The 14,854-nt window shown below is 32.6% G+C and overlaps 1 protein-coding gene and 1 long non-coding RNA gene across 2 annotated transcripts in view; one reads left to right on the forward strand and one right to left on the reverse strand.

The window, feature by feature from the left end:
- Positions 1-14,854, forward strand: part of LOC146999457 (uncharacterized) — a 215,532-nt gene that overhangs the window by 59,764 nt on the left and 140,914 nt on the right. The gene's annotated exons all lie outside the window — the stretch shown is intronic.
- LOC118204680 (scavenger receptor class B member 1-like) lies at positions 4,732-6,694 on the reverse strand. The gene has a single exon (XM_035376984.2). It carries the CDS (start codon positions 6,685-6,687, stop codon positions 5,176-5,178), a length of 1,512 nt encoding a protein of 503 aa, XP_035232875.2. The 5' UTR covers positions 6,688-6,694; the 3' UTR covers positions 4,732-5,175.

A 14,854-nucleotide genomic window follows, 5' to 3' on the forward strand; every position in this document is an offset into this window, starting at 1 on the left:
TTAATAAAAATGTTGAGACTATATTTGTATTGATTTTTTTAACAAAGTTGTTTTCAGAGTAACATTCTGTGCAATTTTTAAATTTAGGGTTTGGTGTTCCCATTATGCATTTTTCCGATACATTTAAAAGCCAGACGAAAGCTGGCTGCGCAGCGGCTAGTTGTTAATAAAGGAAGCTCTGATAACAATTATAGAGACTTACTTAGCTCCATGAAGCCTAGAACTTTATCTATTTTGCGGTCATACAATTTCAAATTCTTTTCACAATTGTATTTGGATAAGCACTTTAAGTGATTACATCAGGGTTAGTTTGCCAAGCTTTCACTGTTCATAGTGTGAAGATAATGAATCACATGATATTTGCTGATTATCAGAAAGTGATTGGCGTTATATTGTTTTTGAAATTCCAAAGCAGCTCAGATGTTTGATAACAATCTAAGTAGCAACTCAAATATCTTAAACAAATTCAGATGCATTGCGGAAGCAAGAAATATGATTTTAAGAATATATGAAAGTGCATTATAAAAACGCTTCGCAATATTTCTGTAATATATCAGAATTTACTTAAAATATTTGAACTGTTGCTTCTTAAACAACTTTAGATGTGAAGAAATTTGTTAAACTTTCCTGTAGCTCGTTAGTTTGTATAACATTTATCAACTGTTTGGACTTTGGATATTTTCAATGGCAATTAAGTTGCAGGTAGCAGGATTTGACATTTTATTACTTTAGAAAATTCACTAAAAATCAGACCTGTATGTTTACTTCACATTTTTGATTTTCCAAATTAAATTGCTGACGGTACAAAATTTAACGTAACTCAGTTTATGAAAATCTGCGTGTCTGTTCATTTATAACTTCTAAGTTACTTTTAGGTAAAAAGATTGGATATCAGAAAGTTTTCATGTAAACTCATATATATCACCTTTTCTTCAAGAGTTATAGAAACGATAATTCGCAGTGCCAATCTTATTATTTATAAATGTCTCCGCGAGACTATTTTAGGCTGTCTCATGCCTTATCTATACTGAAATATGTTACCGGAATTTTATTTATATACTTAGTTGTATTTTCATAATTTATGTTCTGGCACTGTTTTTATTCGTGCCAAAATAGCACGGTTGTCAAATAAAAGAGGAAACGCGTTCCCTCTTCGCATTTATTTTAATTCATAGACATTTAAAGCATTTCCTTAAACAAATTAAATTACAGAAAATTAATCATGTAAGATGAAATCTTTGAAAAATTACATTTCATTGTTCGATTAAGAAGCAAAATTGAAACATAAACCCTTTCTTTTGTAACTAAATAAAGAAAAGTTGGCTGCTTGTTTAATATTAGACAAAATTCCTCCTTAATTAACAGTAATAAAAAAAATCTGATGGCTTTCAGATTTTATATTATTCCCAAAGGCATGTTTTTCTTTCATTTACATATACGTGCACATTTCGAGAGCATTTGAGCTAACTCCCTCTTTGGGCTAAAAATATTTAAAAACAGCATATCTTAAGAATCTCCGATAGACAGTCTCGCGCTGGAGATAAAAATGTTTTATTCCGTTCAGTGTTGGCATTGCTCGCTTTAAATCGTTGTGTTTGTTAATCAAAAATTCATTAAAATTTTACAAAACATGAAGTAGATAATAACAAAGTTAGAAATTCAGACTTCCAGGGGCCCATATTCGCGTGGAGGATTACGTTATTCAAAATTTGATGATTCTAAATATCGTTGTTATTCCACAATGCGAGAAACACAAATAAATTCTTCATTATTAATTTCTTTAAATATGATACAGGACTATAATATTTGGTAGCAACAATTTGGAAAGTAATTCAACCCTTTTAGTGATTCGATGCAAAATGCAGTTTAGAGACTAATAGCCTTTCTGTGCTAACATTCCTTTGGACTAAGTATTGTTCTATGTTGAATTTTGCTTAATTTTCCATTTAATTTGGTATCCAATTTTTAGGCACGACATAAATACACTCACAGCCCTATGTTCTTTTATAAACAAAAACATCTATTAACAACATTTGATGCTGTGACCAAAACAAAATTCACTATTTTGATTAATTAAACTAAGATAAGGTAATAGGTAGGTTACCTACATTTGTGAAGCTTTTAAAACAAAGAATTTCTGGTGCTAATATTACAAAAAGCTGCATCAAATTCATTACCAATAGGTGTCTGACAGAAAAAAAAAATAAGCTTTAAAGTTTTCTTAAACATTTTATTAGAGGAAACTGTTAAGAAATTTTATGTAGCTACTGAATATTTCAAACAGAAAATTTTTTTAAGAAATTTTTCCTTGGCTGTAAATCTGTCTTGATTCACTGCTTACATCTTCCTTCAAGAAAAAGTGTAATATTATAATTTTTTGTAATTTTTTGGCATTTAATAAATTTTTATCATTTTTTTTAATATTTCGCAAATAGTAGGCTATTTGTTATAGTTAAACTACTTGCAAGTTTTAATGACATATTGTTGTTATTTTTTAGCTTTTCTTCCTCTTCTTGGTTAATCTGAATGAAAATTTGTTACTTACGATGACTTCTTTATCCCAATATCTTTTAGAAAAATTGCACTAGAACATCATTTTCCAGATGACGACATCTAGCATTATTTGATATTAGATCATTTCGATTATTCTTACAGCAAATTATATAAGACAACACAATGGGCAGACAATAATGTACCTAATAATCTTCTAGGCTAAAACAATGGTTCCCAAATTGCTTAGTGACCCATTTCTACTTCAAGAGCGAAATATTTTTGAAGATTTCTTTATCTTATTACATATTATTTACCTATAATTTTCGATTAAGTGTTTATCATTGTAGTTTATCAATCAAGAGGGCTTGAATTTAGTGATTTCGTTAATACTCGGGTTTGGTATTTCACGAGCTGTTGTCCTTGGGATTTCAAGGGTCAGACAAGACTATACAATTCCATTGTTACATTGGTTTCTTCTGTGATTCTTCTTTTTCTCTCTCCTTTTATCAGAGTAAAATTAGAAGCATGTCAATAGCGATGCTGAAACGTATCCGTAAATTTTCTCAACAGCAAACCAATAAAATTTAATTAACATTGATAAAATTATCTAGTGTGCATTAAATTTCGTAAATTCTAAGAAACATCATATAACGGACTTTATAAAATTTCTGAAAATAGCATGCTTATATATGATGTATCATGACATTACGAATAGTATAGTTTTTTTAAAGAAAATGGTACTTAATAATTAAATACCGTGAGAATATTTAATTTTTTTCCATTTTTCAGGAAAAGCAAGTATAAATTAAATTATGTTACAAAATTAATGAAAATGCCCAGACTACCTCAGTTTGTGCCTATTTATTAATGATAATAATTAATGATTAAATGTATTTATATATGAAACCTCCTCTACAGGTAAATCTTCCCATCTGATATATAATCTCTTCTTCTCACACGTACACATGCAAAACCTGCACGAAGAGACTATATTAGACAAAATTCCTCCTTCCAGATCAGCATTATAATCCATCTTGTGTTCATGGAAGTCGAGCGAAAGGAAAAAAGTTAAAATTTCTACTTTAAAAGACCTTCTTCGTTTTTATACTACCCCTTTCTTAAAACATCATATCATTAAAAGGATAAAATTTTAGAAAAGCGTTTTAAATTTAAAAATCTTTTAAACAGTTGACAACATTCAATCAGATGTTATTCAATATATTACATTATCATAGAAATTAGATTAGTTTATTATAAATAATCTAGAATTCTTTAAAATTACAAATAACCGTTAACGATAAATAAGCTTACATCGACCAATTTTTTTAATCTTTGAAAAAGCAGTACATTGTTTCACTGAAATCTCAAAGACAAAAAACGTTTTACATTTAAAGCAATAATCGGTTTAACATTAGAATTAATCAAATTTGTTAATTATTGTCACAAACGTAAATAAACATAATTGAAGGATTTATATTCTAACATGAATGGCATTTTAATAATATAATAAAAAAGAATTGACTGAACTGAATTTAAAATGCTTTACTTTATTTAAACCAAAACGTTTTTCATTTTTTATTACATGAAAAATTAGCTGATTTTTTCCTTTCGCTCGACTTCCATGAACACAAGATGGATTATAATGCTGATCTGGAAGGAGGAATTTTGTCTAATATAGTCTCTTCGTGCAGGTTTTGCATGTGTACGTGTGAGAAGAAGAGATTATATATCAGATGGGAAGATTTACCTGTAGAGGAGGTTTCATATATAAATACATTTAATCATTAATTATTATCATTAATAAATAGGCACAAACTGAGGTAGTCTGGGCATTTTCATTAATTTTGTAACATAATTTAATTTATACTTGCTTTTCCTGAAAAATGGAAAAAAATTAAATATTCTCACGGTATTTAATTATTAAGTACCATTTTCTTTAAAAAAACTATACTATTCGTAATGTCATGATACATCATATATAAGCATGCTCAGCAGGTTGTTAAATTAAAAGATAACATAAAAATGCTACAACAATAAACGTATAATATGCAAGCTTAATTTTATCATTTGCAATATCGATTACAAATTATGAGAAATGAAGTAGCCACATCCTAAATTTCTTTAAGCAATAATTTAAATTACTGAAAACTATATTCATAAAAATACATTAACATTTCAAAAAGTTATAAATTGCACTTTTAATGATGAAGAATTAAATTTCCGTAACTTCACATTTTTTGCAGCATTAAAAAAATATATATTTTTATAATTTTCTCCTGAAGTACGCAGCGAAATCCTAAGAAGATTTTTATTTATGATCCGATAATCACCCTAACAAAGTGAAAATTCTTTCTTATTCAAAAAGAAGAAAAACAGGGGGAAAATCTAAGATTTTATGACAAAAGCAGTTTTTATATCTTATACTATTCAATAGGTTTGAATATTAAAATATAGGTAACAAAATTTTAAGATCTTACTATTTCACTCTTCCAAAATAATAGAAAGAAATCAATAAAATTTATCAATCAATGTTATAACTTATTTCGCAAAATAAGTATTACATTTACCTTAAACTGCTGTGCCATTACTAGATCTTGAATACTTACATACACACATACATGTGCATATATTTTTTTCCATTCACTGAACTATTTAGCAAGATCGTGTTCATAGATGCTTATTCTAGTAATATACATACGTGAATACAGCAGAAGTATCAGGTGTAATTTGTTCAACTGTTGCCATATCTGGAAAGGTACTGAATGTGTTCACTGGATCTGAGATTAAGAACGATCGTTCGTCTAACACACATCTATGTATGCTGTTTGTAAAATGTTCTTGCTCTTGGCGTTTTTGCATGAAGCAAAGCAGAAATATCGCTGTTATTGTAAAAACTGCGAAAAAGCACATCTTAAATACCACACTGTCCATTACAAACAGTGGAACTTTTACAAATCTGAACAAAAAGCTAATTGAGTCTTCTGAAGAATATCCAGATACTTCAACCCACAACACAGGATAGATTCTTTTAGATGTACTGATGAAATCCGTATGGTTTGGGGGTCCCCGTACTTTCACATTGAACTGATACCGTAAGGCAAAGTTTATTGTTAATCCAGAGATAGGTTCAACAATTACATATGAAGTGTGAGCTGTAATATTTGGCTGCAATCCGGACACTTGTTGAAAATATGACATATCCGCCAGATAGAAGTGTGGAAGTGACAGAAGAACAGGAGCCCCGTGATAACAGCGACTGACATCAAGAACACCGGATGGAAATTGGTGATCTGAGTCAAAACATGAATTAGGTTTATAAACAGAACCATTCGAGAACTGTCTATTTGAGATTTCGAATCTGTTTGTGTACAAGCCTTGAGAAATTTTAGTTTCTAGTTGGGTTAAAGTCAAAGAGCGGCACAGCTCAGGCTCGAAAAAAGAATAATTAGTGAGAATTCCATTTCCGGAAAAAGAAGGCCTTAAATCTATGGTGCTTCCATTGATCATATTGCAAGCTTCTTTCTTCCAGAAACCTAACTCTGATTTACCGTCCCATTTTTTCACAATGTTAACATCAGTAGTAGCTTCTCCAGTGAAAACAGTGTAGTTGTCAGATATGGAACCATTTAGTCTGCTTATCCATGAAAGCATTTCCGCTTTTTCAATGGATGAATCATCAAGAATATGATGTAAGAATTGGTCTACCGTTATCTTTGTAACTAATGTCTGATTATAACGATGCAGATTATCTTCCTTCTTCTTATTCTTGTCATTTATCGAATATGTAAGTAAAGGTATATTTAATGAATATATAGTTGCCTTTTCATTTGCTACTGAAAGTTCTGGAACAAAATGTAATAATTTGAACCGTGTATATGACAAAGTGTTACCTGTATTCCATCTCAGATTTCGTCTTTGCCATTCTAATCGATATGTGAAAGGTCCTACTTCCTTGACATCCATTTTCGCTCCTGCAAGGAATTCAGCTGCGTTTGTGATATTGAAGAAGTATAACTTCTGGTGTAATACCAATGGTCCATCTTTCCATATTTTGAAAAGAGAAGTTGTGCGACTGAGCTTTAACATATTACTTAGTACCAAATCATACATGAGTGGCGATACAAATAAAAATGTAGCTGCTAACGTGAAAGTCAGCCCTACTGAATAAATTATTTTATTCGAAATGTCTGCCATGACTGCTTCTTACAATACAGAACCCGGTATCCTCTTTTCACCGTAACAGAATGAAAACTGCAGCTAACAGTTCTTTGAAATTTAGTCATGAATTGAAAACACGTGATTTTCTCAGCCACCTGGCCCACCTTAAGGGGGTTCTTTTGAAAGGACTTAAGTAAATGAAAGATAGGTCATTTAGATAAGAATTGAAGGTCAAATTGAAGGTAAAAAGGCAAATTGTTCGTGTAAAAAATAAACATTTTTGTATGAAAGAGTAAATAAATGCTTGCTAGGAAATGGTCGCTGTGACTTGATCGATAAAAATATTTTTATTCAGTACTTCTTAACATTTTGTTATTTCCTTATCATTACCTTGCTGTGCTCATAAACTTTTCCACCAAAAAGAGTGTTTGAAAATGAAAGTAAATGAAAATAGATGTATGATAATAATTTTAGAAGGAATTTTTTCTTTTTCACTACGCACTTTTGTCGTCAGGAAATTCGTAGTTCGAATCTTGGTTCTCATGTTTTTTATTTCAGATAATCTAAATAGTCCTATAATGGCGCTCGACTAAAATATGGAACATAAATCATCACATCCTGACAGTGTTGCCAAATCGTGCGATGTTTCAAAAATTTGCTACTTTTGACAAACGTGTGCGATTAAAATTTATGCGATTTTGTTTATGCAAATTTATGCGATTTTGCGAAATTTTCGCTACTTCATCACCTTTTTGTGCTACTTTCTTTGACTTCAAAACGTTTTAATATACCATAAAACGCTTATATGTTAAAATAATATATCTACTAAAATTATCTCATAATAACTAAATAAATAAAAATTTATTTAAGCTTAAATAGAATTTGGCATCTGGCAATCCTGATATCACAGAGCAGGTACAAAGAATTTTCAGCGTCAGTCTCTGATGCTTTTACGTGTTTAGTTGATTGCTTTAAAGATTGCTAATAAACAATATACACTTAGGAGGCCAAAATCAAACATCGAAAGAGAATGTATTTAGAACTCCTGAATCTTTATTTCGAATGAAGATTTTGGAGCAAAGATTTGATTGGATTATTGATAGATAGGGGAATTCCACGTGAAAAGGGAAAATATTGCAAAAGAGTGTAAAACAGACTTATGTACCTTATTACTAATTGATGATTTTATTACTTTATACATTTTGTTTTTAAATCAGTTTTTCCCGCAAGTCTATGAAAATAACGAGGCTATTTGTAGCCTGAACACATTTAGCTGTATTTAAGCCCGAGCTGTATTTAAACAACGAAAGAAATGAAATTCATTCTCCTGATTATAGAATAGTTAAGAAACTGAGCGATCGATATGACTTAAAAGTAAAGCAATTTCATTTTCTAAATAGCAACAGAAATTTAACAATGAAAGAAAGATTTATTAGCAATCAGAATCTGATAATTTAAATAAGTCAACCAAGCAGAAAACTAACTGAAAAGCGTTAACAATTAAAATAAAGCAAAACATAATGAATTAGAAAAATTAATTAAATCTAAAAGCTTTCGGAATTTATTTTACCCCCGAAAGAAAGCTTTTTTTAGTGTTTTGTGTGCTACCTTTATTTATGAAATATCATCTTCTTCGCACTTAAAACACATAAAATTCAATTCAACAGCAATATCACCAAATATTTGAAAACAGCATACCTTTAGAATTTCCGATACATAGTCTCGCGCGCTGGAGATAAAATGATTTTTATTCCGTACACTGTTGCCATTGCTTGCTTTGAAATCCTTCAGTTTTTTAATCAAAAATTCGTTAAAGTTTTTAAAAAATTTAATTAGATAATAAAACAAATTTGAAATTCAAAATTTGGGCTTTTAAGTGCCCATGTTCGGTTGGAGGACTATGTTATTCAAAATTCGATAGCTCTAGGTACCGTTGTTTCACGTGAATATAAGTAACTATGACATCATCAAAAATCACGGAAATCGTGGGAAAAATAGTGATTTTTCGCTATCGCAGCCCATTATTTAATTATTTTACTCTTTTCATCAGTTTTGGACAAGTATATGCTAAGCGAATCAGAGTGCTTGATTCCGCTCACGTGACATATAACTGCTTATTCTAAGTATGCTCTGGGATACACACCTTGAATTTGTATATATGAATTTTGTGTTAATATTTGTTCTGCATTTATTCTGTTTTTTTGTAACTCTTACTAAAATAATTGAAGACTTGCTTTCCTGAAACTTCTTCGAATGTAATAATGAAAACATGATTCTGTTTACACAACCCCCATCACGTTATCATGAACTCCGAACTTCAACTTACAGGACTGCTAGACTGTATTAAGAGATGAAATTTGGTTTATTCCATAAGATGTTACTCTGATGATTACTAGACAAATTTCCTTTTATGCAATTATTTCTGCAGTTTTGTATATTTAATGTTTTCTTCAGCTTTCCTAACCTGAAATCTCGCAACGTATCAACGACTATTTCACACCTCACGTGACAAGGTAGTAACGCCCTCTCAACATCTGTAATCCTGACTGACGGTCTCACTCATGCATTCTCCTACTTTCAGCGCTCTATAGCAGACAGCCGGAGCAAAACTTCCAAATCCTGCAAGTTAATCAGCGGCGCATCCTTGGAAACATCCAAGCGGAACTTGGAAAAATCACATGATCTTTGACATCTTATGAGACTTCTTGATTCTTCTCCTGCTACCTTAGTTACCTCGTATCTTGGGCTTTGTTAAAGAAGAAAAACGCAACTTGTTTTTAGATACCAAGGGGACCACCCTTGCAACTTCAGGAAAAGTCCGATGTATCCAAAATAGCTGTTATCTAGTAGAAATAAAACTTTTTTAAAGAAAGATAAAATTTCTTCACGAATTTCTTCCATGACTTCCCTTACCAACGAGAAAAACAATAGAAATTGGATTAAGAAGGCCAGACTTCCCAGTCAAAAACTAATATTTGAACTGCAGGTAGTAGAATAACTAGAAGGAATGGGCTTGAGCATTCACAACCGCTAAACATCCATATAATGTTTTGAGACTTTAGATAGCCTTTCCTTCCTGTTTTTGATTTTTCACAGCCTTTTAAGTCATATGCCCACGCGGCATTATTTCACATAGCTTATTAAGGCTATAAAAGTAGAATCGACTTGATTATGAGATTATTAGATTGGTGCTCAATGCTTCAGCACAGCAAAAGGAATTTTGACATCACCTCTCATTACAAACGACACTATGCTTCGGGGCTATGAAGACAGAGAGACAGAAAGAAAGAAAAAAGTACAAGAGGCACCAAAACATCGCCATGGGCAAAACTGGTATCGCCTCACTGCACTAACCATCTATAGAAGTCTACCCTGACCGGGCACGCGAGTCCGTGACACTTAGCCGAAAACCACTTAGCCGACGGGTCACTTAACCGACACCAGTTAGCCGACAGGACATTTAGCCGACTCGGACACTTAGCCGACACGGACAATTAGCCTACAGGACATTTAGCCGACACGAACACTTACCTGACAGGTCATTTAGCCGACACGGACAGTTAGCCGACAAGACATTTGGATGACAAGGACACTTAGCCGACAGGATAGTTAGCCGACACGGACAGTTAGCCGACAGGATATTTAACCGACACGGACAGTTAGCGACAGGACATTTAGCCGACAAGGACACTTAGCTAACAGGACATTTAGCAGACACGGACAGTTAGCCGACAGGACATTTGGCCGACACAGAGAGTTAGCTGTCAGGACATTTAGAGCTACGGGACACTTACCTGTCAAGACATTTAGTCAACAGGTTACTAAGCCGTCAGTGACGTTTAACTGACACGTACCCAAAATTTATTTAAACTATGAATTACAAAATTTTTCGACTACTTCACAAGTTCAATATATAAGTCCTTTTTCACCTATCAGTAAAATTTATTTTTCGATTCTTAAAGATCTCATATGTGCTATTAATTTATTGTGTTAATTTAGCATTGTTTGATATGTATCGTGCTGTTTGGTATACATTGGCCAAATTGAAAAAGCGCTGAAATTTCTCGAAAATGAATAAAACAAAACTTTAAAGAATATTTTACTTCTAAATTAAACATTATGCACTAGTTTAGGGCTACAAACATTCACCTAAGTAAGTATTTTAAGCAAGAGGCGTGGTTAATAAAATGTTACAGAATTTTTATCTCAAGAATGGTGGCATGAACTGCAAATTATAGAGGTCACAAATAATTTATACCTTTGTTTGTCTTAAAAATTCACTTTTTTAAAATAGTTTTTAATAACAAAATAAAATATATTTGCTAAACTAACCCTCACCGCTATATGTTTCCATAAAAAGTATAATTCAAGATAACAATAATTTTTATTGCATTGCATTTTGCGCATTTTTTTCAAGCGTAATTCTTGTATAAATTTCTTTACTTTAGTAAAACGGTAAAAATTCTAAACGCAAAACTTATGAACTTATTTTTGTGTACAAATAAAGTAAAATTAAATAATACTGATATCATATGATGCTTTGAAACAAATAAGGTAAAATTAAACAAGATCTGATAATTTTCTTTGATTTTATGAGCATTTTCAGGCAGTAGTTTTTAAAATTATTATAACATAACAAGACGATAATTTATTTGATTATATGATCATTAATTATTAACATTACAAGATGATTATTTATAATAGTAATTCATAAAATTCGGAGCATAAACGATTTTGAGTGTAATGAGGAAAAAAAAAGATAAACTCTGGAAGCACTCAGCAATATAATTTTATATTACGCCCAAAGGAGCGTTTTTGTAACGTTTTGCGTGTTACCTTTATTTATTAAACATCATGTTCTTCGCAAATAAACCGCATAAAATTCAATTCAAGAACAATATCACAAAATATTTGAAAAGGACATATTTTTAGAATTTCCGCGTTGGAGATAAAAATGTTATTTTCTGTAAAGGATTGCCATTGCTTGCTTTGAACTCGTTGAGTTTGTTAATCAAAACTTCGTTAAAGTTACAAAATATGAAATGGATTAAAAAAAATTCGAAATTAGGCCTTGCAAGTGCCCATGTTCGTGTGGAAGATTACGCTATTCAGAATTTTATGGTTCTAAATTCTGTTGTTTTTTTCACAGTGCGAGAGAAACATACGTGCATTCATGCAGATTCTTCATTATTTAATTTCTTTAAATATAATGCAGGGCGATAATATTTGGTGGCAACAGTTTGCAAAGTGAAACGGACATTTATAATGAAACAAAGCAAAATGTCGTTTCGAAACTAATAGCTTTTCTGAGCCGCGCGCCTCTTTGGGCTGATAAAATAAATTAGCAATAAATAAGAAAACTTATGCAGAACTAGACATAAATTTAAAAAAATAATAATCACTATAAAATACTAGCACAATTAATTATTACAGTCAAATACAATTTTTAACTTTATAATAAATGCATAAAAATTATTAAAGTGTTAAAAGTGTTAATCACTATAATGTATTATGAAATACGAGTATTATTGAAATAAAACTTCTTTCTAGAATATTATGCTTTAATATTCAGATATAATTTTAAAAAAGCAGTACAAATAAGAATTTTAAGCAAAAAATTTCAAAAATCCTTTTTTCAATTTTAGTATTTTTTACTTATTTATACCAATAAAAGCATAAAAATTGTAAGAGAAAATTTCTTGCTTGAATTTTTCTATTAGTTCAGATTTAAAATATTACTTTTAAAAGAAGGAGATACAAATTTCCTTACAGCATAGGAAAAGCTAGAAAAATATTCAGACCTGAAAGCATGCAACAGCTTTATAATTATTTAGAACATCAATTATGCTTGATAAACACGCTAAATTTTTAAAAATCAATCTCAGTTTCAAAAATAAAAATATCTAAAAATTCTAATTTGTGAAATGAGGTACTATCACCAGCTTTTTCTTGAAAATTATACGCGCTGCATACTCCTCCGGATATGGGCAAGGTGACAGCCGGCAATACGCCAAGGCAAGGGAGAAAACCCATTTGGGTTGGTCTATTTCTTATAAGATCCATGGATACATATCAAACAATACTAAATTAACACAATAATTAAAAGTATATATGAGATCTTTAAGAATCGAAAAATGAATTTTGCTGATAGTGAAAAAATAACTTAAATACTGAACATATGGAGGAGTCGAGAAATTTTGTAATTGATAGTAAGTATGAATAATTATTGGGTACATGTCAGTTAAACGTTACTGTCGGCTTTGTGTCCTGTGGATTAAATGTGTTGACAGTTAAGTGTCCCGTAGCTAAATGTGTGTGTGTGATTATGGCAAAGCCTCGAGGGCTATCTGCCTAAGAGGAGGGTGCCTTCGTGGATGACTTTCTAAGGGAAACTGGCTCGTATACACGTTACACATGGGGAAAACCACGAAAACGCCCATGCAGCCAGCTCGTTCGCGGGATTCGAACCTCGGACCGAACTACCAGTGTTCAGCGACTTTACCGCTCGGCCGCTGGTGGGCCCCCCGTAGCTAAATGTCTTGACGGCTAACTCTCTGTTTCAGCAAATTGTCCTGTCGGCTAAATGTCCTGTCGGCTAACTGTCCGTGTCGACTAAATGTCCTGTCGGCTAAGTGTCCTTGTCGGCTAAGTGTCTTGTCGGCTAACTGTCCGTGTCGGTTAAATAACCTGTCGGTTAAGTGTCCGTGTCGGCTAAGTTTCCGTGTCGGTTAAATGTCCTGTCGGCTAAATGTCCTGTCGGCTAAGTGTCCCTGTCAGCTAAATGTCCTGTCGGCTAAGTGTCCCTGTCAGCTAAATGTCCTGTCGGCTAAGTGTCCATGTCGGCTAAGTGTCCCTGTCGGCTAAATGTCTTGTCGGCTAACTGGTGTTGGTTAAGTGTCCTGTCGGCTAAGTGTCCGCGACCGCACGCTAACACCGTGCTCGGGAATTAGTTTATATTGCAGCATTCATAATACACAGTTATATATTAATGGTGCGTAATTTGCATTGCAGACAATGTTGTCTCAGATATACTTTACACGGGTACTTTGCAGTTGTATGGATAGATACAATAATTACAATAAGTTATTTACAGATGTATATACATATTTCTTTTGTGTTTCGGTTTGGAGCTTTGTTGGCGAGGGGAGGAGTGTTTATGGTATGCAGTTTTTTTTTTTTTTTTTACACGATTCACATTTTATAAGTTCTCATTCGTAGTGCAGTTCATAGTACAGCATACAGTTTATGAATTCATTTCATGGTACATAGTGTTGAGTACGTAGTACTGGTGCATCTGTCACACATTGCACAGTATGAAGTAGTTCATAGTTCGTAGTATGAGAAAAGTTACGGATGTCTCAATAAATGGATATATTTAAGTGTGTTTTCTAAAGGCACTCCTGTATAGTATGAGGGTGAGAGTGGATATTCTTATTGTTGCGTTTTATGAACTTAGAGGACTAGTTGGGGTTATAAGCTATGGATGACACAGGTCCAGTCCTTGGCGGTGTAAGAAATCAATAATATTTTTGATGTTTTGGAAAACTTTATGGTGCTTAATAATGAATCTTCTAAATTCTATTCCAGTGTCGGTGGGATGGCGAATGTGATGGGCTGACGTTAGCGGACACTGAAACATGTAATGTTCAGGGTCTCCGCTTTCCCCGCATATGCATCTATCTATATTGTAATCATAAAAATACTTGGGACCGTGACTCGAGATGTACTGGGTGAGGAAGTAGGTTGAAATTGTGGTATTTTCATCAGCCTTGGGTAGTAGTTCGAATGTACGTCGTCCTTGTGGTCCTTGTTCCCATTGACGTTGCCACTTTTCATTCGCCATTTGTTTTAGTTTGTACTTTAATGCTGATATAGCCATGGGATATGAATTTGAGATCCTGTTTGTTCTAGAGCTGCCTGTTTTACTAGATAATCGGCCCTTTCATTGCCTTCACAGGCGTTGTGCCCTCTGGTCCATGACAGGACAAATTTCTTATTACTTGTGCTTATGATGTCTTGAATCTGCCGGGCTATAGGAGAATTTGAGTGCTGTTGTTTGATGGCATGTATGGAAGACTGACTGTCGGTGCTTACGTGGATGGTATCTGAATTTAAGTCATTAAGTTGCATAATGCTGTTTAGTATGGCTATGAGCTCTGCTTGATATACGCTGTTTTGCGGCCGAAGGTAACCTTGTCTTTCG

This window comes from Stegodyphus dumicola, chromosome 1, assembly GCF_044657685.1.
Source record: "Stegodyphus dumicola isolate Sdum_Otavi_A_Nest chromosome 1, ASM4465768v1".
Classification (NCBI taxonomy): domain Eukaryota; kingdom Metazoa; phylum Arthropoda; class Arachnida; order Araneae; family Eresidae; genus Stegodyphus; species Stegodyphus dumicola.

What these genes read in the sequence shown, in the direction of transcription:
- LOC118204680 (XM_035376984.2), bottom strand. Translation starts at nt 6,687, where the DNA reads ATGGCAGACATTTCGAATAAAATAATTTATTCAGTAGGGCTGACTTTC.